Here is a 23,414-nt window from a genome sequence, read left to right as displayed (position 1 = left end):
GTCACTTTTGTACAAGCCATCAATATCGGCATTTTCGGACAATTTTTTCACCAAGTCGATTTAACAAAATTAGCAAGTCTCAAGTCACAAACAATGAACCTGAGTCGAGTCTCAAGTCGAGTCACCTAGGCAACTTAAGTCGGACTCGAGTTCAAGTCGTGGAACTTGAGTCAACAACTCTGGATTATGCTGTATTTTGGTTGAAGAACGCTGGCTGGTCACTCTTCTCACCGCTAGGTACAGCCTCTTGGAGGGAAGAACCGCAGGTGCTGAATCTACTTGGATCTGAAGGGCAGCACAGAGACTCATAGAGTTCTATAGCCCAGATATCAGGGGGAGGGGTGACTACATGGAAGAGACTCCAGAGCCCTCAGCCACTCAGGAAACAGCAACATGCCATATCAGGGCTGTTGCCACAGAGGGACACACCTCTGACTTCTCACTTTCACTACTGAACCAGGGAATAATGTAGTTGAACATTCATTTTCTGATTAAATTTACAAGAGCAAATCAACCTGAAATGATTTTGGATATTCCATGGGGTCTCCTCACACTCACAATTGGGCGCAGAGCACACAACACCTCTAGAAATGGGACTCACCGAGAAATGATGATGCAGAACTTTAGGATTTTTACTCTTCAAGCTGGATTTGAGTATCATATTTCTGTGTAGCTTTAATAGCCCACTGTGAATCATTGACAGATGGTGTGGAGGGGTTCCCCAGCTACCTAGAGCTGCCTTCCCTCCAGCCCATCACTAAGTCACTCCCATAACCCGCCTGAGTTTTCTGCTGCTGCACAGAACAGCTGCCAATGCAAAAAGCCTGCAGCCTTCGCCCTGCACTTGGCATGTTACAGACAGTGACACCTACCAACATACCCAGTTCCTGCTAGAAGGGAGTCGCTGGCACCAGAGGTCTTCACCCTGAAGCACAAGGAGTCATCAGAGAGGTTGCACAGGCAGCAGGCAGTGTGTGATCAGATAGGGAGTCAATTGCCTTTATGCAGCATGTTTGTACCGTCCCTTGGGGGCCACTTAACTGTCAGGGAACCTCAGCTGCTTGGCTTTGTGTGCACCAGCTTTAACCCCATCATGGCCAATGGCAAATGGCAGGAGGCGAAATCACAGGGGATGGCGAGGGGTGGAGGGTGATGCTAAACAACTGACCTGCAGCACCAGCCCTGCTGAAGGCTACATTTCCGTTATCCGGGTTTGTCAGCTCTGTTAGTTACATGGTTACTGTGAGGCTGGCCAAGTGGTAACGATGATGCAGTCAAATCTGTGATACTGCTGAAATAAAACAAAATAGAATGTGATATAAGACCAGATTTCACCCTGGCAGCCCCCTTTCCTGAATTAAGAGTCCAGGGGTTAAGACAGGGAAGGGAAATTCTGCAATTCTCTTGGATCAACACCCTGGAGGGGAAATTCCCTTTCCTTTTCCCTGAGGAAAGAGAAGGGGGACCCAGCATCCAGGATCCCAAAAGTTAGGCACAGGTTTCAGTGACCCACTCGTAGCTCGACCCAGCCATCCACAATCTCTGGGCTTCCACAACTGCTCAAGGATCCTCTCCAGCTCCCTGCTAGCAGGTCTTGTCTCAGGATCTGCTGATGGGTCTTGTAAAGATGGGGAGTTGCTGCTCAGAGATGGGAAGGATTGTTAGAGTAGCCGTTGGGTCCAGCCAGAAACTGTGTGGGAGTTTTCAACCTTTCCATACCCAGAGTTCAGCCATAGACTCAATCCGTGCAAACATATTTTATGAGGAGGCGAGAGATTAAAAGCCTCCAATTTCTCTTGGGGATTCAGGTAGCTGTAGTTGGACAGTATCCTGGCAACTGAAAAAAAAAATCTCCTTTTTTTAATGACATCTCAGCCCAAATAATGTATGAAAATTACACATACAAAAATTTTCATGGAGGAAAAATGTCTATTGTCAAGCTCCCCTCTATCTCTGTAGTAGGAAGAGGGCCTGAAACATAAGCTTTTGTATCTGACGCCTAGCGTACAACCTGAGGCCTGCACTAAAGTAATGGTCAAGCTTTTCTGATAGAAAGCAAAGAAACAAAGTCTTAGAGAGGAGGGGGTTAGATTTAATAGGAACTGGGGGAAACGTGGGGGAAAGGGAGAGCCTACACAAGAAGGATAGGATCTCCCTAAACCATAATAGAACCACATTGATAGCACTTGAAATTAAAAGGCTAATACAGAAGATCTGAGGAGAAGGCATCCCCTGGAGAAGGCTTCTCTGCAGCAGCCCATCCGACAGAGGAAGAAATTAAGAAAATAAGAAGGACCATATTGATTCAGGACTATAGTCCATCTAGCCCAATGTCCTCTCTTCTGACAGTATCCAATGTAGGCAGTTCAGAGTGAAAGAACAAACCAAGGTAATTATAGAGGGATCTATCCTCCATCATGTGCTCCCAGCCTCTGGAAGGGAGAGATTTAGAGACACCGAGACCATGCAGTCGTATTCCTGACCAGTTTGGGTTATAGTCATTGATGGAACTATCCTACATAAATGTATCTAATTCTGTTTGTTTGTTTGTTTGTTTGTTTGTTTGTTTGTTTGTTTGGCTAGTTATACATTTGGCCTTGACAACATCCCCTGGGAAGGAATTCTACAGGCTGACTGAATTTCGTGTGGAGAAGTGCTTCCTTTTCTTTGGTTTATTCCTGCTGCCTAATAACTTCATTGGGTGATGCCAGCTTCTGGTGAAAGGAGAAATGATATTTTTTGTATTGACTTGCTACATGCCACATCTACAAGAGCTTCACTGCTGATGAGAAAGAGTGTAAAGGGTCTGGGGTTCTTCCCAGTGGCTCTGGGGCTCCCTGGGCAGTTGTTGTCATGGCCCATCTCTAGTTTCTAACCTGGAGTGGGGCCAGAGGAGGAGCTAGGGTTGCCAGGTAGACCCCGCCAAAAAACTGGACACACTTGATTGGGTGGGGGGAAGAACCAGTCAGGAGGGGGGTGGGGTTGGCCGGGAGGTGGGAAGGGTGGGAAGCAGAGCTGGTGGGGAGGGTTCTGGGGGCCGCAGGGCTAGACGGGAGGAAAGGGGGGCGGGAAGCAGAGTTGGGGGAGGGTTGGGGGCCGTGGGGCTGGACAGGAGGAGGGGGTGTGGAGGAAGGGGGGCGGGAAGCAGAGCTGGTGGCACGGGGAGGGGTACAGCTACTGGCCACGGCCAGAGTCCTTCGGGCTGTTCCCCCGGCAGGCACTCCCTTTAGTTGCAAGGAGAAGCCGGGCGAGGGCGGAGGAGTGGCTGGGAGTCACTCCCCCCGCCCAGCTTCTGCACACAACTAGAGGCTCCCAGCTGGGAGGCGGGGCTGCGATTGGCGCTAGGAGCATCTGGTCACCTGCAGAAGCCGGGCGGGGGGAGTGGCTGGGAGTCCCAGCCCCTACCCCACCCCACCCAGCTTTTGTGTGCAACCACAGGGCTCCCAGCACCAGTCATGGCCCCGCCTCCCAGTCACTCCCCGACCCCCGCCAGGCTTCCGTCGGGCGCCCAGCTGGGAATTCAGAAAATACCAGACATTGCACATGTCCGGTATTTTCTAAATTTTTCTACCGGATTGTCCGGTAGAAAACTGTACACCTGGCAACCCTAGGAGGAGCAATGAGGGTAGACGTGGGGGGAGACTCCCAGTGGTGGCAGAACAAGCTGTGTGATGTGCAGAGAAGGAGAAGAAGGTTGGGCCTCCAGGGGGATGGGTCAGGAACACAGAAGGGACAGGGCTTCTGAATGTGTCCAGCATTTGCCTTTTGAAACACTGCTTACCCTCCACTGATGGGGTTGGGCTGAGGTAGCGGTGACCCTGTGGGCGAGCGGAAGACTCTTCCCAGAACTTTCTAGCAGCTGAGGCTGCACAGAGAGGAGAAGGAAATGTGGAGCTGAATCCCTTGCCGGGACTCCTGTGTGTCAGATCCTCCCTCACACACTGCTCTGCCCTGGTATGGAGTGGGCTGTATGCAGGAGGAGGAGGAGGGTGACATGGATGGATTCGCCTGTGATTTCTGCATTAATCACATCTCTTGCATGACTCAATTGTAGGCATCTGGCAGAGAGTGTGGGGAAAGGGAGGGTGGCTTCCTCCTTGGATAGCCCCTGCCCACAGCTGGGGAGTACTTAGGGACCATGAAGTACGCAGAGTGCTCAGGAAAACCAGAGGTATGACTGAAAAACACTCTGCATGTTTTTTTCATGATCCTTGGATGATTAAGCAGAGACAGGACATGAACAAGCCAGAGGAAATGAGAAACAACATTCGTATCATTTCTCTTTATTGACCATATCAACATGAGTTCTGAGGCTGGAGCACCCACTAATACATCTGTCTATGGGCTAACATCCCACCGGTCCCGTGGCTCTCCATTAACACAGACACTTCCCAGTACTGCTCTCTGCCTTTTTCTCCTTCCCCCTGAGCTCTGACCGGTGTGTGGAGAAAGCCCTTCTCTTCCATTGCTGCTGGCCTTGGGTCTCATCTGAAGCTGTCTCTGTGCAGTGGTCAAATGAATTTCATGTAGGGTTCAGGATGGCTTGGGAGATCCATGCTTTTGCTTTTCATGGACCGTGTAAGACACACTACAGATGGGTGCCGAATGGACCCTTCATTTGACAAACACCCTGATGATCCTTGCACGAAGGTGTTTGCTTTTGATGCTGTATATGATGGGGTTCATTAGGGGTGGAACGAGCAGAGAAACATAGCCCACGAGAACTGCAAGCAAGTGAGAAGAGCCCTTCATGTATCTGTGTATAATGGCAAGGCTGATCTCGGCAATGTAGAAGAGCAGGACGGCGCAGATGTGGGAGACACAGGTGTTCAGAGCCCGGAGACACTTCCCGTGGGACACCACACTCAGCACTGTTTTGAGGATCATCACATAAGAGAGGAGGATGAGCAACGAGTCCAAACCCACCGTGGAGAGGGTGGTAAACATGCCATAGACGTAGTTGACTGCAATATCTGAACAGGCCACTTTCATGACATCCTGGTGCAGGCAGTAGGAATGGGAGAGGACATTGGATCGGCAGTATCGGTACCGTTTCAGGAGAAGTGGGAGTGGAAACATAGAGGCCACCGCTCTCAGCACAGACACTAGTCCCATCAGCAGGGTTCTCGGGAGGGTTAAGATGGATGTGTACCTCAGTGGGATACAGATGGCGATGAAGCGGTCGAAGGCCATCAGCAAGAGCACAGAGGATTCAATGCACTGAAGCGTGTGGATGAAGAACAGCTGGGCCAAACAGACATCCAGGGTGATCTCCTTAGCGTTAAACACGTATATGCCCAGTATCGTTGGCATGGTGGTTATCGATAAGCTAAGGTCTGTGAGGGCCAACAATGAAAGGAAAATGTACATGGGCTCGTGGAGGCTTGGATCTTTTATTACAATAAACAGAATGACTGAATTTCCTACGATAGAAATAACATATAGTAAACAGAAGGCGATAGAGATCCAGAGATGGAAGTCTTCCTGCCCAGGTAGCCCTGTGAGGAGGAACACGGCATGTGTGAATGTGGTGTCATTGACAGCGGACATCATTGACCAGGGCAGGTCTGAGAAGTTCCGTGCTTTGCTTCCTGAAAAGAAAAAGAACAGGAGACTAGATGGTATTCAGTGAGCCCTCTTTATGCTTCCAGTGCAAGTGTAAAGACACCAGGGCCAAAGGAAGAGCAACAAAAAACAGTGTTTTGTGTTTAAAGCCCAGGTAGGAAACAAAGCACAGCCAGACTGGATCAGACCTGTAGTCTATCCAGTGGCTGGATCCAGATGCTGCAGAGGAAGATAGAAAGAGACCTTCAACAGGTAGCTAAAGATATCTTGCTCCATGCTGATACTACAGGTGCTGGGTAAACATTACATTGAACCACCTTACCTTTGCTGAAATACAGATCAGCTGTACTTTTCTCTCAGGCCTTTTTGAAAGGTCTTCAACAGGTGTTGCAGAGGGACTGGTTGCATGACTCTGAATGTGTTAGAAACAGACTTTTGTCAGTTGTCAGGAGACAGTTCCAGACAATGTTTCACTGAACAAAGAGTTAATAGCACAAACCCATTGCAAACAAGATTTGTACTTCTGAGATACATTCTGCAGCAAACTGCATTAAGCAATAAAAGTACCACTGCTCTTTCCTGAAGACATTCCAACAGGTCTGCCCCCACCTTTTGATATACAGGCAAGCTATGATGGGTTCCTTTCTCATATTTTCTAATAAAGAAATTTTGGCATAAAATGTACACCTCTTTATTTTAGTCCCTACATGTGAATCGATTCCTTATCCTCTGATCGTCTTTCAGAGATGATTTCTGAGGTTCGAGTGGGTTCTAAAATGTGTCTGTCATCTACATTTCTTTGGATCCTGAAAATACAGCGCCCAGCCCTCATTCAATCACTTGGCAGCAAGCAAAAGCTACTAGCTGGCTGGTTCTCCTCAGTCTCTGTTCTGTCAGTCGGCATCCTGTCTCTGGAGTGGTAACAGGCGTCGGAGGCTGTATAGGAAATACTGATTCCCTGAGTTCTCAAACTCTTGCTCTCCAGTACATAGTAACCCCAACACCTCATATTCAGGCATTATGTAGGCTTGCAGGAAGTGAATTTAAAAGTCAAAGCCTGAATATTTGTGGAAATGGAACTTTATTTTGCACATGAGTGTAGTGTCTCTCTCTCTCTCTCTCTCTCATATATATATAACACCCAGGAGTGCAATAGAGAAGACATGCAAAAGCGGCGAGGAGTCCTGTGGCACCTTAGGGTATGTCTACACTACCCTCCTAATTCGAACTAGGAGGGTAATGTAGGCATACCGCACTTGCAAATGAAGCCCGGGATTTGAATTTCCCGGGCTTCATTTGCATAAGCCGGGCGCCGCCATTTTTAAATCACGGCTAGTTCGAACCCCGTGCCGCGCGGCTACACGCGGCACGGAGTAGCTAGTTCGGATTAGGCTTCTAATCCGAACTAGCTGTACTCCTCGTGGAATGAGGAGTACAGCTAGTTCGGATTAGGAAGCCTAATCGGAACTAGCTACTCCATGCCGCGTGTAGCCGCGCGGCACGGGGTTCGAACTAGCCGTGATTTAAAAATGGCGGTGCCCGGCTTATGCAAATGAAGCCCAGGAAATTCAAATCCCGGGCTTCATTTGCCAGTGCGGTATGCCTACATTACCCCTCTAGTTCGAACTAGCGGGGTAGTGTAGACATACCCTCATAGACTAACTGAAGTGTAGGAGCATAAGCTTTCGTGGGCAGAGACCCACTTCGTCAGATGCATGTAGTGGAAATATCCAGAGGCAGGTATAAATATGCAGGCCAGAATCAGGCTGGAGATGACGAGGTGGATATTTATACCTGCATATTTATACCTGCCTCTGGATATTTCCACTACATGCATCTGACAAAGTGGGTCTTTGCCCATGAAAGCTTATGCTCCTACACTTCAGTTAGTCTATAAGGTGCCACAGGACACCTCGCCGCTATTGCAGATTCAGACTAACACGGCTACCCCTCTGATAGAGAAGACATGGAGCTGAGCTGCCATAAGGAATGAGTGTTGGGATATTTCCTCCAGAGTTATATTGCATTAACTATTGGGATGTTGCTGTTATGACTGTGTTAGATTAAAGCAGTCTGGCTCTTCTTAGTTTAAGAGCAGGCTGCTGGATAACAAGCGGGAAGGGAAGCAACACCTCAAGGAAAGATGTCGCTCAGTGAGTAACTCAGGGAGGCTGAGAGATCACACTGGAGATACAAGCTGGGAAGCGCCTGTTTCCGGGCTCCAGCCACGTTCCCCATCTTGTTCTGTCAGTCCTGGGAGTCTGCTCAGAGGTGGGCCAGCTGTTGCTCATCAGACCGACAGGCACAAACACCACTGGGCCAGTCTGAAGGGCCTTTGCCTGCCTGGGTCCCTGTGAGAGTGGGAGTCAGGGGGCAGAGATGTGGGCAGACTGTTGTTTGAAAACTCTCCTGTTCTTCCACGTTACGCTTTCTTCCTGTGATTCAGATTACACAGTAGTTTGGTTGGAAAAGGCCGGCTGGTCGTTTGTCTCACCGCTAGTCAGCCCCCCAAAGGGAAGAACCACAGGAGTGGAATCCACAATGAGCTGCTCTGCGCTGTAGCCCAGGGCCAAGTCTGAGGGTGGGAGGACCGTCGGATTCCACCCCATGATGGGGAAGGCCTACGAGGTCTGAAATGTGGCACTCACAGGCCGCAGGGGGACAGGGACACTGGCCACCCTGTAACTCTGCCTGGAGAAATGCTGGAGCCCTCAGCTTGTCAGAAAACAGAAATATGCCCTATTGGACCTTTTACCACAGAGCAACACAGGTCTGTGTTCCTGCCCTCACAATTGAGCCAGAGAATAAAAATATTTGAAATGCATTTTCTATAAATAAATAAATAAATTAAGATTATCTAGGAACTAGGGCCGTGTCCAGACTCAGGGGTTTTTTCGGGAAAAGTAGCCTTTTCCCGAAAAAACTTCCCCTGCATCCAGACTCAAGCCGCGTTCTTTCGAAATTATTTCGAAAGAACGCGGCTTTTCTTTCGATGGCGGTAAACCTCGTTTCACGAGGAAGAACGCCTTCTTTCGAAAGTTCCTCTTTCGAAGGAAGGTGTTCTTCAATGTAAAGAGGCCGTCTTCGAAAGAGAGCATCCAGACTCGCTGGGTGCTCTCTTTCGAAAAAGCGGATTTTTCTTTCGAAAGATCCGCCTGCAGTCTAGACGCGATCTTTCGAAAGAGGCTCTTTCGAAAGATGCTTTCGAAAGAGCCTCTTTCGAAAGAAGCCTGCAGTCTAGACATAGCCTAGTTGCTGTTATTCCGTGGGGTCTCCTCTTGCACAGCCCCGGAAGAACTGGGCCCAGGGCACGTGGCTCCTCTAGAAATGGAACCTACTGAAAAACCTGACCTGGATCATTGGCTGTTTAATGCCCTGAGCTTTCTTTGAAAGTCACATTTCTGTGAACCTTGAATAACCAACCCACCATGGAGCGTGGACATCAGGAGGGGAGGGTTCCCAAGCTCCCTAGCTCTGCCTGCCCTCCAGCATCATCGCTTAGTAACCTGGGACAGCCCAGCTGAGTCCTATGCCGCTGCGCAGAACAGCTGCCAATGCAAACAGCCTGCAGCCTTCGCCCTGCACTTGGCATGTTACAGACAGTGAAACCTGCCAACGTACTCAGTTCCTGCTAGAAGGGAGTCGCTGGCACCAGAGGTCTTCATCCCAGTGAACAAAGAGCCATCAGTGTAGTTGCACGGGCAGCAGGCAGTGTGTGTTCAGATAGGGAGGCAACTGCCTTTATGCAGCACGTTTGTACCTTCCCTTGGGGCCACTTGGCCATCAGGGAACCTCAACTGCTTGGCTTTGAGCGCACCAGCTTCAACTCCCGTCACAGGACAAATCCCAGGAACAGAAATCCCGCCTCTGTTCCTGGAAGCTGAGCTCGTCAGCCCTATTACTCTGGGTCTGATTGGTCTCATGGCTCCCTTGGGTGCAGCCACATGGTAACTATGATGCTGCCATAGCTGTGATCTTACTGAAATAAAGTGAACACATATAATATTATAGAAACTGATTTCTCCCCAGCAGCCCCCCTTCCTGCATAACAAACCCAGGGTGTAGCACAGAGAAGGCAGAGTCCACAAGCCCACATACATGGAAATTTTCTTTGGATCAGTTCAGGGGAAAAGATCCCTTCTCTTCTCTCTAAGGAATGAAAAAGGGGGATCCAGGGATCCCCAAGGTTATGAGCAGATCTCACTGACCCACCGATCCACTAGCTGAGCCTCTACAACTGTGCTAGGACCCTCTCCAGGCCCCTACAACTGGGGCCTGTTACAGTAGCCTTTGCCCACTGTTTGCATTGGCAGCTGTTCTGTGCAGTGGCAGAGGACTCAGCGGGGCTGTCGGGGTGACTCCGCGATAGGTCTGGAGGGCAGGCAGTGCTAGGGAGCTTGGGAACCCTCCTCTCCATCTGTCCATGCTCCAGGGTGGGTTGGTTATGCAAGGTTCACAGAAATGTGACTTCCAAAGAAAGTTCAGGGCATTAAACAGCCAATGATCCAGGTCAGGTTTTTCAGTAGGTTCCATTTCTAGAGGAGCCATGTGCTCTGGGCCCAGTTCTTCCAGGGCGGTGCAAGAGGAGACCCTACGGAATAACAATGACTAGTTCCCAGATCACCTCCATGTATTTATTTATTTGTCTATCGAAAATGCATTTCAAATATTTTTATTCTCTGGCTCAGTTGTAAGCACAGGAACACAGACCTGCAGGATCTTCTGAGGGGAGATAGATCAACCAGAACTGCACTCAGTTTTTGAGATGTTGCTGTACCATGGATGTATAGAGCGATGCTATGTTATTTTCCTTCTCATGATCTATCCCTTTCTTAAAAGTTCCCAACATGGGCACAGGCTGGAGCCCCACTTCAGGGATGTTAGCCTTCCTGCCCACTCTTCTGCATGCAGGATACCCCCTCAACTCTAGAAATGCCTCCCTTTCCCAGATTAAGCTCCGAGCCCCCTGCATTCCCTGTGTCTAGAGCCCTGAGCTCATCCACCACCCCACGCCATGCAGAGCTCTCCTTAACTCTGCTCCATCTGCTCTCTTGAGACCCTAAGGTCTCCTCCTCCAGGGAAAAAGATTTCTCTTCCTGAAGAACCTGAGATTTTTATATGCATGAGGCAGGTAACAGGACAACAGAGGAGGCTCATAACATTGCCATCATGTGCATCATAATGGCCTCGGTATGTATGATTATAAAAAAATTATAATGCATCTTGTACAAAATGGGTCTTATGAGGTGTCAATGGAAAAGTTATGACTGGGGGAATATAAAAGTGCAATTTGTGTGCACACATCATTTTTTGTATGTGAAGTTCTGAATATTGAGTATGCCTGAGTAGTCAGCTGTAGTTACACCTGGGTGATGTTGAGAGAAGTTGGAAGATGTTCAGCTGTGTGGCTGCATTCTCCCTGGGTGCTGTCCCAGCACTGTGCGCACAACAGACCCTGAGCAAAGTCCCCAACGACCACAAGATCGTGAAGATGCAAAGGCACTTGGACAGGTATGTTGGTAGAGAAGCACAGCTCTACCTCTCTCAGTCAATGTCTACAGTTACACTCACACATGTATGCCCATGACAATGGACCGGTTCGGTGAATGGAAGAACTTTCCTTTCCCCCCTTGGCCAGACAAAGCCGTTCCCTCTGAGGGCACATCTAGACTTGCTTTCACTTTCGAAAGAAGATATACAAATTTGGCATGAATTTGCACATCTTCTTCCGATCACTTTTTCGAAAGAGGTTCTTTCGAAAAAAAATGTAGTCTAGATGCAGTTCTTTCAAGAAAAAAACCCTTTTTCAAAACAATCGTGTAAACCTCATTTTTTTACGAAGAACGGTTCTTTTGAAAAAGGGATTTTCTCAAAAGAATTGCATCTAGACTACTATCTTTTTCGAAAGAATCTCTTTTGAAAAAGCGATCGAAAGAAGATACGCAAATTCACACCAAATTTGCATATCTTCTTTCAAAAGTAAAAGCAAGTCTAGATGTGCCCTGAGATACATCCATATGAACAGATACAGACAAGTTACGCATCTCTCCGGATATATTAGGGTGCCACACACTGACGTATCCAAGGTCTGCCCATTGCTTTGCACGTGTTGGTTTGATCAAAACCCCTCTATCCATCATGCTGTTGGGCTGACTTGATCTTCAGCACTGGTCAGAGTGTTCTGTTACCCTTAGGGAGTAGGGCTGGTATTGAGGTGTTCTAGTGCCACCTTTGTGGAATGTATTGGCCTATATATTCTTATGCCCAACATTACTTAGGAATGTGTGTTTCTGCAGCATCGCCCTGTTCTTGCCCGATGCTCTATGCTTGCAAGCAGGCAGAACTTGACTTTGCGCTTTTGCTTTATAGAAGTAAAGCTTGATGGGTACTTTAGTTCAGGCCTAAGGCCTCACACAAGAACTATGTTACAATTTATATTTCAGGTCCTCTTCCTACTACATGCCCCCATTATTTATGGGAGGATGTTTTATGGGACAGATATTTACCCATCATCCCAGAAACCCATAACACTTAGTGGGATGGCCATCATCATTTGAAGGCTTTTACTGTCATCAGGATCTGAGATTGAAACCTTATTTAATTTGGCAACTTTTCAGACCACAGGAGAATTATTGCTTACTTCTTGTCTCTGTGTTTCTTTTAAAATACTTGTGACCAGTTTTGTAGCTCTAATTGTAAAAAACTTTCAGAGGGGAAGCTGAGTTAGTCTGTAACTGGAAAAACTTAAAAATCAACAGATAGTCTTGCAGCTCCTTAGAGACTAACAAAAAACGTAGATGGTATCATGAGCTTTCGTGGGCACAACCCACTTATTTGAAATGAATGGCATTTAAGAGGCCCAGTTTTCAAATAAATATCAGAGAGGGGATGGGTTGGGGGAAGAAGAGGAAAAAAAAGAAAAAAGAGGAAAGAATTTGTCAATTATAGTGTCCATGATAAATTAAGCAGATAAAAATACTTAGTGCCCACTTTAAGTACCGTTTGATCATTTTTTTATATCACTAGGATGTGGAACATAGTGGGCCATCCACCCAATGTCTTTGTTTAGACTTCTGTTATAGGAATCAAATTTGTAAATGAAATTAAGTTCTGTAGCTTCCCTGTTGATCTGGCTTTTGAAATAGTCTTGAAATAATACAGTTACTTTGAGATCTATTAGTGAGTGACCAGGCAAGTTAAAATATTCCCCAACAGGTTTCTGTCTGTTGCCTTTTCAGATATCTGATTTGTGTCCATTAATACTTTCTCATAGAGACTGTCCAGTTTGACCAATATCCATGGCAGAGAGCATTGCTGGCACTTGATGGCATAAATCACATTGGTGGATGTGCAGTTGTGTAAGCCTCTGATGTAGTGGTTTATGTGGTTAAGTCCTGTGTTGATATCTTCTGTCTAGTTGTGTGAACAGAGTTGGCATCAGGGTTGATTGCAGGGGGGGGTTCCTGGGTGAATATGATGGAGGTGCATGGTTATTGGAAAGAATTTGTTTAAGGTTACGGGGTTGTCTGTAGGTGAGGATTGGCCTGTCCCCCAAGGCCTGTGAGAGTGAGAGTATGTCTACATTACGTGGCTCCGTCAACGGAGCCATTTAGATTACCTTTGTAGACATAGGAAAATGAAGCGGCAATTTAAATAATTGCTGCTTCATTTAAATTAAAATGGCTGCCGCACTGTGCCGATCAGCTGTTTGTCGGCACAGTGCTGTAGTCTGGACGCTCCGCAGTTGACATCAAAGGCATTTGTCGACCTCCCCAGTAAAACTCATCCCACAAGGCATACCAGGGAGGTCGACAAATGCCTTCAATGTCGACTGCGGAGCGTCCAGACTACAGCTCTGTGCCAACAAACAGCTGATCGGCACAGTGCGGCAGCCATTTTAATTTAAATGAAGCGTCGATTATTTAAATCTCTGCTTCATTTTCCTATGTCTACAAAGGTAATCTACATGGCTCCGTTGATGGAGCCATGTAGTGCAGACATACCCTGAGGGTCATTTTCCAGAATTGGTTGTAGGTTGTTGATAATGTGTTGGAGGGGTTTAAGTTGAGGGCTGTAGGTGATGATAAGTGGTGTCCTGTTGCTTTCTTTGTAGGGCCTGTGTTGAAAAAGCTGATGTCTGGGTACTCGTCTGGTTCTCTCAATCTGTTTTTTTTCACTTCTCCGAGTGGGTATTTCAGTTTTACGAATGCTTGATATGGATCCTGTAGGTGTTTGTCTCAGTCTGTGGGATTGGAGCAAATCTGGCTGTATCTTAGGGCTGGCTGTAAACAGTTGATTTGGAAATGTGTCTTGGAGAGAAGCTGGAGGCATGTAAGTTGGTAGGTTTCCAGTATAAGGTGGTGGAAATGTGTACCTCGTGTGACTGTACTGTAGTGTCCAGGAAGTGGATTTCCCGTGTGGACTGGTCCAGGCTAAGGTTAACAGTGGGGTGGAAGTTGTTGAAATCCCTGTGAAAATCTTCAAGAGTCATTTTTTGTAATAAACTTTGTTCATTTCATTTACTACAGGCCTCACAGGCAACTTCCAACCAAGCATCATTCTTTTCCATGCTCTTAAATTCCACTATCTTGTCAGTTATAAGCGATGTGTGTGAAGCTTTGAGGAACTGAATATATGTTGTCGAGAGTAACTGCATGTTAATCCAGCAATAGGCTCTGTGTCAAAAACTCCTCCTTGGCGGGTCCTGCACTTTCAGGCAGAAGGCTTGCCTCAGGGGCTCATAGCAGCCCTCACTTTAGACACTTTCCTGAGGACACCGCCTTGCTTTTTGTTGAACCACTCTCATCGTTGGCCAGCATGGGGGAAAAAGGGACTACTAAACTCCAGAGTCCCTGTGGCCCCTGCAAGTGATTCTGGGCAGGGCAGACCCCTTTATCAAAACACTAGTCCTTTGCCAGTGCTAAAATGGGGAGTTGGTGGAGGGAAGGACCCAAGCCCACGCTCTATCCTGAGTCCTAGCCCAGGTACCGAGTGATATCAGCTACCTTTAATATGTCCAGTATCAGCTGCGTGGCAACTATCATCCCCTGGGCTACTTCCTCACAGTCTTCCCCAGCACTTTCCTTACTGCAGGCTGTTCCTCCTTGTACCTATGTGTGCTTCCTCCTCCCAGACCCTGCATGGCACCTTCTCTCCTCAGCTCCTTGTGCGCAGTGAGCTAACAGAAGGGGAGCCCTTTTTAACCCATCTCCACTAATTCGTCATTGGCTCCACGTGTGCAGAATACTCTGGCTCAGGAAAGCCAGGAGTGTGACTGAAAAACACTTCTGTGGCTTTTTTCATGGTACTGGGAGGTTTAACCAGAGATGGGACAGTGATAATCCAGAGGAAATGGGAAACAACATTCACATCACTTCTCTTTATTGACTCTGTCAACATGAATACTGAGGCTGGAGCACCCACTCATACATCAGTCTATGGGCCAACACCCCACCAGTCCCTAGTTCTCCTTGAACATGGATACTTTCCAGTACTGCTCTCTGCCTTTGTCTCCTCCCCCCTGAATTCTGATCAATCATAGAATCATAGAACACTAGAACTGGAAGGGACCTCAAGAGGCCATCAAGTCCAGTCCCTGCCCTCACAGCAGGACCAAACATTGTCTAGACTATCCCTCGTAGATGTCTATCTTACCCGCTCTTAAATATTTCCAGAGATGGAGATTCCACAACCTCCCTAGGCAACTTATTCCAGTGTTTGACAACCCTGACGGTTATGAAGTTTTTGCTAATGTCCAACCTAAAACTAAATGAATGGGAACAGTCACTACCATTGATCCAGGCCTTGCGTCCCACCAAAAGCTGTCTCCTCTCAGTGGTAAAATGAATTTAATGTCACCCCAGAAGTAAGGGCCAGGATGGGTTAGGTAACTTGTGTTTTTGCTTTTCATGGCCCGTGTAAGATGCACTGCAGATGGGTGCCAAACTGACCCTTCATTTGACGAACACCCTGGTGATCCTCGCACGAAGCTGTTTGCTTTTGATGCTGTATATGATGGGGTTCATCACAGGTGGAACGAGCAGAGAAACATAGCCCACGAGAACTGCAAGCAAGTGAGAAGAGCCCTTCACGTATCTGTATATCACAGCAAGGCTCAACTCTGCAGTGTAGAAGAGCAGGACAGCACAGATGTGGGGGAGACAGGTGTTCAGGGGCTTGAGACACTTCCCAAGGGACACCACACTCAGTGCTGTTTTGAGGATCATCACGTAAGACAGGAGAATTAGCAGCGAGTCCAAACCCATCGTGAGGAGTGTAATAAACAAGCCATAGATATTGTTGACTTGAATATCTGAACAAGCCATCTTCATGACTGCCTGGTGCAGACAGTAGGAATGGGAGAGGATATTGGCTCGACAGTATCGGTACCGTTTCAGAAGAAGTGGGAGTGGAAACATAGAGGCTACACCTCTAAGCACACACACCAGTCCCATCAGCAGGGTTCTCGGGAGGGTTAAGATGGACGTGTATCTCAGTGGGATACAGATGGCGATGAAGCGGTCGAAGGCCATCAGCAAGAGTATGGAGGATTCAATGCATTGAAGTGTGTGGATGAAGAACAGCTGGGTCAAACAGGCATCAAGGGTGATCGCCTTAGAGTTAAATAAGTATATGCCCAGTATCGTTGGCATGGTGGTTATCGATAAGCCAAGGTCTGTAAGTGCCAACATGGAAAGGAAAATGTACATGGGCTCGTGGAGGCTTGGGTCTTTTATTACAATGAACAGAATGACTGAATTTCCTACAATCGAAATAGCATATAGTAAGCAGAAGGCGATAGAGATCCAGACATGGTAGTCTTCCTGCCCAGGTATCCCGGTGAGAAGGAATGCTGCATGTGTGAATGTGGTGTCATTCACAGCTGACATCATGTACTGGGGAGGGTCTGGAGAGTTCCGTGGTTTCCTTCCTGAAAAGAAAAAGAACAGGAGACTAGATGGTATTCAGTAAGACCTCTTTATGCTCCCAGTGCAAGTCTACAGACACCCAGGACCCACTGGAAGACCAACAAAAACAATGTTTTGCATTTAAAGCCCGGTAGGAAGCGAGGCACTGTCAGACTGGATTAGACCTCTAGGGTATCTAATGGCTGGATCCAGATGCTGCAGAGGAAGATAGAAAGAGATCTTCAATAGGTAGCTAAGAAACATCCATCTCTGAGGGAAAGATTCCCTCAGACACCCATGAGATTGTACATTTTGTGGAATAAATCAGGAATGTTTACAGCCATTCCAAGACTTTTCAAAACAACAATCCTCACTATAGTATTTAGATTGTTTGGTTTCCCATACAAACATCCTGTCCCTCTCTGTAGGCTGCTGAGCTGTTTTCCAACTGATAACTTGTGACCGTGAGTTCCACAATCTACTGGAGTGGTCTATTTTTCTGCAGCTGTGACCTTCCCACGCACACCTTAACTGTCCCTCCACTTCTGGGTTGACCCACTGTATCACGGTGTGTGTATAAAAGCAAGGGAAGTGCATGGGCGTCTTTGTATTTCTCTACCCTCATTATTTATAAATATAAAACAAAATACAGGACTATGTAGCACTTTAAAGACTAACAAGATGGTTTATTAGATTATGAGCTTTCGTGGGCCAGACCCACTTCTTCAGATCAAATAGTGGAAGAAAATAGTCACAACCATATATACCAAAGGATACATTTTTTTTTAAAAAGTGAACACATATGAAAAGGACAAATCACATTTCAGAACAGAACGGGGATGCGGGGGGAGGGAAGGTAAATGTCTGTGAGCTAATGGTATTAGAGGTGATAATTGGGGAAGCTATCTTTGTAATGGGTGAGATAGCTAGAGTCTTTGTTGAGCCCCCCACATAGAGTGTAGAATTTTAGCATGACTGACAGTTCAGAGGATTCCCTTTCAAGAGTAGATTTAAAAGGCTTCTGAAGCAGGATGCAGGTAATTAAGTCATTGAGACAGTGTCCTTTCTGGTTGAAATGGCAAGAAACTGTTTTTTCTTTGTGACGCTTCCTCAACTCCTGTCCCCTTTTACCCCTTCTCTACTTATGCTACATCGATGACATCTTTATGATCTGGACGCATGGCCAAGAAACACTGGAGACATTCCACAGAGATTTCAACAACCTACACCCCACCATCAATCTCAGCCTGGACCATTCTACACGAGAAATCAATTCCCTGGATACCACAGTACAAATCAAGAATGGAAAATTAGACACCACCCTCTACAGAAAACCCACTGACTCCATCCAGCTCCCATCCAGCACACACCATACGATCCATCATCTATAGCCAAGCCCTTCAATACAAACACATCTGCTCTAATCCCACTGACAGAGACCAGAAACTTCAGGATCTCTACCAAGCATTTATAAACCTCAACTACCCACCCAGAGAAATAAAAAAGCAAATTGAAAGAGCCAGACGAATACCTAGAAACCATCTACTTCAAGACAGACCCAAGAAAACCAACAATAGAACACCACTTGTCATCACCTACAGCCCCCAACTTAAATCTGTCCAACACATTATCAATAAACTACAGGCTATACTGGAACAGGATACTAAACTCCAAGAGGCTCTGGGAGACAGACCCATAGTCTCCTAGGCTGTGTCCAGACTCCATGCCTCCGTCGACGGAGGCATGTAGATTAACCAGCTCGGAAGAGGGAAATGAAGCCGCGATTAAAATAATCGCGGCTTCATTTAAATTTAAATGGCTGCCCCGATCTGCCGATCAGCTGTTTGTCGGCAGATCGGGGGAGTCTGGACGCGATGCCCCGACAAAGAAGCCTTTCTTCATCGACACAGGTAAACCTGGTTTCACGAGGCTTACCTGTGTCGATGAAGAAAGGCTTCTTTGTCGGGGCATCGCGTCCAGACTCCCCCGATCTGCCGACAAACAGCTGATCGGCAGATCGGGGCAGCCATTTAAATTTAAATGAAGCCGCGATTATTTTAATCGCGGCTTCATTTCCCTCTTCCGAGCTGGCTAATCTACATGCCTCCGTCGACGGAGGCATGGAGTCTGGACACAGCCCTATAGACAACCACCTAACCTCAAGATGATTCTTACCAACAACCACAGGACATACCACACTAATACCAACCCTGGTACCTTCCCTTGCAACAAACCCCGTTGCCAGCTTTGTCCACATATTCACTCTGCTGATACCATTATTGGGCCTAACCAAGTGAGTTATAAGATCAAGAACACATATTCCTGCGCATCCAGAAATATAATCTATGCTATCATGTGCCAAAAGTGTCCGTCTGCTTTGTACATTGGACAAACGTCTCAGACACTTCGCCAAAGGATCAATGCCCACAAAACAGATATTAGACAGGAAGTGGGTCTGGCCCACAAAAGCTCATCACCTAATAAACCATCTTGTTAGTCTTTAAAGTGCTACATAGTCCTGTATTGTGTTTCAGCTACACCAGACTAACACGGCTACATTTCTATCACTATTTATAAATATGTTTATCTGCCTTGTTACATAGATTTATTTCCCCCATGCCTGAGAGTTTAAATTATGCTCCGGCCTCTTTGCAATACTTAGGATAAATTCTTAGGACCAGGTTACTAATTCAGTAAATTTGACTTCAACTGCATCCCTGTCACTCCAAATTTACCGGTGTTAATTCTAGAAGAACTGGGGCCTATAACTTTCCCTGCACTCAGTGATACGCTCTGACTCCAGGAATTCTTCCAAGAATTCCACTTCTCCTTCCTGAAGGCACTACAACAGTTCTGCCTCTGGCTTTTGATATACAGGCAACCACGATGGGTTCCTTTGTCATATTTTTATAATAAAGACATTTTTGGCATACAATTTGCACATCTGTATTTTAGTCCATACACATGAAGTGATTCTTAATCCTCTAATCTTCTTTCGGAGATGCTTTCTGAGGTTACAGGGATCTAAAATGTGTCCATCATCGGGATTTCCGCAGACTCTGAAAAGAATCCAGCGTCCAGCCCTCATTCAATCACTTTTCATTAAACAAATGTCTAATAGCTCCTCTGTCCCTGGGTTAATTGCTGAGTAGTTCTCCTCACTCTGGAGCTTGTCTCTGGAGTGGTAAAAGTCATTAAGGGCTATATAGGAAATATTAATTCCCTGAGCTCTCAGTGTGTCACTCTCTAGTACATAGTAACCCCAGCACATGATATTCAAGCATGATGAAGACTTGCAGGAAGTGAGTTTAAAAGTCAAAGCCTAAGTATTCATGGAAATGGAACTTTATTGAAATGAGAGTATTGTACTGCTCTCTCTCTCTCTCTCTCTGTCTCTTTCTCTCACTGTGTATGCCTTGTATTCATAAAAAATATAACACCCAGGAATGTGATAGAGACAGACATGGATCTGAGCTGCCATAAGGAATGAGTGTTACATGCAATTCTTGGGATATTTCCAGCAGAGCTATATTGCACTGATTATTGGGATGTGGCTGTTATGCCTGTGTTAGGTGAAACCAGTCTGACTCTCCTTATTTTAAGAGCAGACTGTGGGAAAACAAGCAGGAACACTCCAGGGAGGCTGAGAGATCACACCGGAGTTGCAAGCTAGCCAGAGCCTATTTCCAGGCTCCAGCCACATAACACAGCTTGTTCTGCCAGCTCTGGGAATCTGCTCAGAGGTGGGGCAGCGGTTGCTGAGAAGCTCTGCAGACCGACAGGCACAGACGCCGCTGGAGAAGTCGGAATCCCCTCGGCCTGCCTGGATCCCTGTCAGAGTGAGGGGCTGGGATCAGAGAAGTGGACAGACTGTTGTTTGGAAACCCTCCTGTTCCTCCACGTTACGCTTCCTTCCTACAGTTCAGATTACACAGCATTTTGGCTGAAGAAGGCTGGCCGGTCAGTCGTCTCGCCACTACTCAGCCTCCCAAAGGGAAGAACCACAGGAGTGGAACCCATTCTGAGCTGCACTGTGCTGTAGCCCAGAGCCAAGTCCGAGGGTGGGAGGATCATTGGATTCCACTCCATGATGGGGAAAGCTACAAGGTCTGAAATGTGGGACTCACAGAGCAGAGGGGGGCAGGGATGCTGGTCGCCCTGTAACTTTGAGGGGAGAAATGCTGGAGCCCTCAGCTTGTCAGAAAACAGAAATATGCCCTATTGGACCTGTTACCACAGAGCTACACAGGTCTGTGTTCCTGCCCCCACAATTGAGCCAGAGAGTAAAACCATGTAAAATGTGTTTGCTTAAAAAAATTGAGGTGATTTGGGAACCAGTCATTGTTATTCCATAGGGTCTCCTCCTGCACAGTCCTGGCAAGATTGGGCCCAGAGCACATGGCTCCTCTAGAAAGGGGACCTATTGAAAAAACCTGACCTGGGTCATTGGTTTTTTAATACTCTGAGCTTGCTTTGAAGGTCACATTTCTGTGAACCTTGAATAACCCACTGAAGACAATGGGAAGATGTAAGGTAGGGTTCCCAAGCTCCCTAGCACTTCCTGCTCTCCAGCCCTGTCACTGAGTCACCCCGACAGCCCAGCTGAGTCCTCTGCTGCTGCACAGAACAGCTGCCAATGCAAACAGCCTGCAGCCTTTGCCCTGCACTTGCCATGTTACCAGTCTGTAACCTGCCAACGTACCCAGTTCCTGCTAGAAGGAAGCCGCTGGCACCAGAGGTCTTCACTGTGAAGGACAAGGAACCATCGGAGACGTTGTACAGGCAGCAGCCCATGTCTATTCAGATAGGAAGGCAACTGCCTTTATTTAGCATGTTTGTATCTTCCCTTGGGGGCCACTTCACTGTCATGTCACCTCTCCTGCTTGCTTTCCTGTGCACTAGTTTTAATCCCTGTTTCAGGACAAATCTTGAGGGATACTGTTAACTGTTCCTGGAAACTGGGTTGTCTCTGTTACTCCAGGTCTGATTAGTCGCATGGCTCCCTCAGGTGCAGCCACATAGTAACTATGATGCAGTCAAAGCTTTGATCTTGCTGAAGTAAAGCAAACAAGAATAATAATCTTGGAGCACATTTCTCCCCAGCAGCCCCCTCTCCTGCCTAACAAACCCAGGGTGCAGGACAGAGAAGAGAGATTCCATACATGTCCATTTTCTTCAGATCTGTTCAGAGGGAGAGATCCCGTCTCTTCTCATTGAGGAATGAAAAGAGGGATCCAGGATCCAGGGATCCCCAAAGTTAAGAGCAGATCTCACTGATGCACTGGCAGCTACACCACCCTGCTCATCCACAATCTGAGCCTCCACAACTGCTCTAGGGCCCTCTCCTGGCCCCTACAGCAAGGGCCTGTCACAGTAGCCTTTGCCTGCAGGATATGCTGAAGGGGTGCTCCACAGAGAAGAGGTTGCCGCAGAGTGATAGGGAGGCTGGTTAGAGTCGCAGATGGGCAGAGGACCCCAGCCAGGGACAGGTCAGGAGGTGTGGACCTTCCCCTACCCAGAGTGCAACCAGAGACTCTGCCAGTGCGACATTCATTGACGTTACAAAGGAGAGGCAGATGAACAGCCTCCCATTGCTGTTGGAGGGGTCCATGCTGCAGCAGCTGAGGAGCCTGTTGGCAGCTGAGTTTTCAGAGAAAAATGATCCCTTGGGCATGAAGATGAACCCCCAGAAAACTGCAGAAAAGGAAACATTTATTTGGAGTTATAATATTGTGGGGAGGAGGGATTGGGGAAGGGGGTAGTCTCTGTATTCCAACCCAGCTCATTCCATGAGCATCTGGCCTTGTGTTCCAGGACCACACCCATCGGTGGCAGCTGCTAATCAGCTTCCCATGCTGAGCTGTCCCTGCAGAGTGGCTCTGCCAACCCCAGACAATAGTGGTCTCTGGAACAGGCCTGTATGCAGCAGCCCCTCCATCAGAGGAACAATGGGAAAACATCAGAGCAGCCTTGCTGGTCAGACCAATGGTCCATCTAGCCCAGCGTCCTACCTCCTGGCAGTGGCCAGTGCAGATACTTCCGAGGGAATGCACAAACCTTGGCAATTATCGAGTGACCATGGTGTTATTGGGTTTTTTTCTCTTTCATTATCTATCCATTGCCTAAAAGTTCCCAACATGGGCAGAAGGTGGAGTCCCACTTTGGGGATGTTTGCCCCCTACCCCTTTTTCTGCCTGCAGTACCACCCTCCTCCACTTCTAGAAATGCCCTTCCTTTTCCAGAAAGAGCTCAGTGCTGCCCCAGCCCCAGTGGCTGGAGTCCTGAGCAACAACTGGCCCCCTCTGTTACCACCGGCAATCCAGACTGTTCCTCTGTACTGCACTAGATCTCTTAAGATCTCAAAACCAACTCCTCCCCCCTCCCCACCACCTGCACAGGAAAATCTTTTCTCTTCCCCAAAAACCTGAGTTTTCATATGCAGTATGCAAGTATCAGGGCAGCTGAGGAGATCATCATAACATTGTCCCCATGTTCATCACAGTGGCCTCAGTATGTATGATTATGACAAAATGTTAATGCATCTTGAACAGAATGGGTCTTGTGAGGTGTTATTGGAAAAGTTATGATTTGGGAAATATAAAAGTGCAATTTGTGTGCATGTATCATTTATTTATGTGAAGTTAAGAATACTGAGTATGTCTGAGTGGCGAAATGTAGTTACGCCTGGGTGATGTTGACAGAAGTTGGACGATATTTGGCTGTTAGCTGCGTTCTCCCTGGGTGCTGTCCCAGCGCTGTCCAGACAATTAGGGTGTGTCTAAACTACATGGCTCCATTCATGGAGCCATGTAGATTAGGCTGATCGGCAGAGGGAAATGAAACCGCGATTTAAATAATCGTGGCTTCATTTAAATTTAAATGGCTGCTGCGCTGAGCCTACAAACAGCTGACAACAGCTGTTTGTCGGCTCAGCACACTAGT

The 23,414-nt window shown here is 47.4% G+C and overlaps 2 protein-coding genes across 2 annotated transcripts; both read right to left on the bottom strand.

The window, feature by feature from the left end:
- Positions 1 to 4,614: 4,614 nt before the first annotated feature.
- Positions 4,615 to 5,550, bottom strand: LOC102444774 (olfactory receptor 51G2-like). Its single transcript, XM_006132560.3, has one exon. It carries the CDS (start codon positions 5,548 to 5,550, stop codon positions 4,615 to 4,617), a length of 936 nt encoding a protein of 311 aa, XP_006132622.3.
- A 9,968-nt stretch (positions 5,551 to 15,518) lies between these two features.
- On the bottom strand, positions 15,519 to 16,454 carry LOC102445014 (olfactory receptor 51G2-like). Its single transcript, XM_006132561.3, has one exon. The coding sequence runs from the start codon at positions 16,452 to 16,454 to the stop codon at positions 15,519 to 15,521; it is 936 nt and encodes a 311-aa protein (XP_006132623.3).
- Positions 16,455 to 23,414: the final 6,960 nt, after the last annotated feature.

Source organism: Pelodiscus sinensis, chromosome 1 (genome assembly GCF_052426305.1).
Source record: "Pelodiscus sinensis isolate ZL-2025 chromosome 1, ASM5242630v1, whole genome shotgun sequence".
NCBI classification, from domain to species: Eukaryota; Metazoa; Chordata; order Testudines; family Trionychidae; genus Pelodiscus; species Pelodiscus sinensis.
The sequence above is the reverse complement of the archived record's forward strand: the minus strand, read 5'-3'. Positions and strand labels throughout refer to the sequence as shown.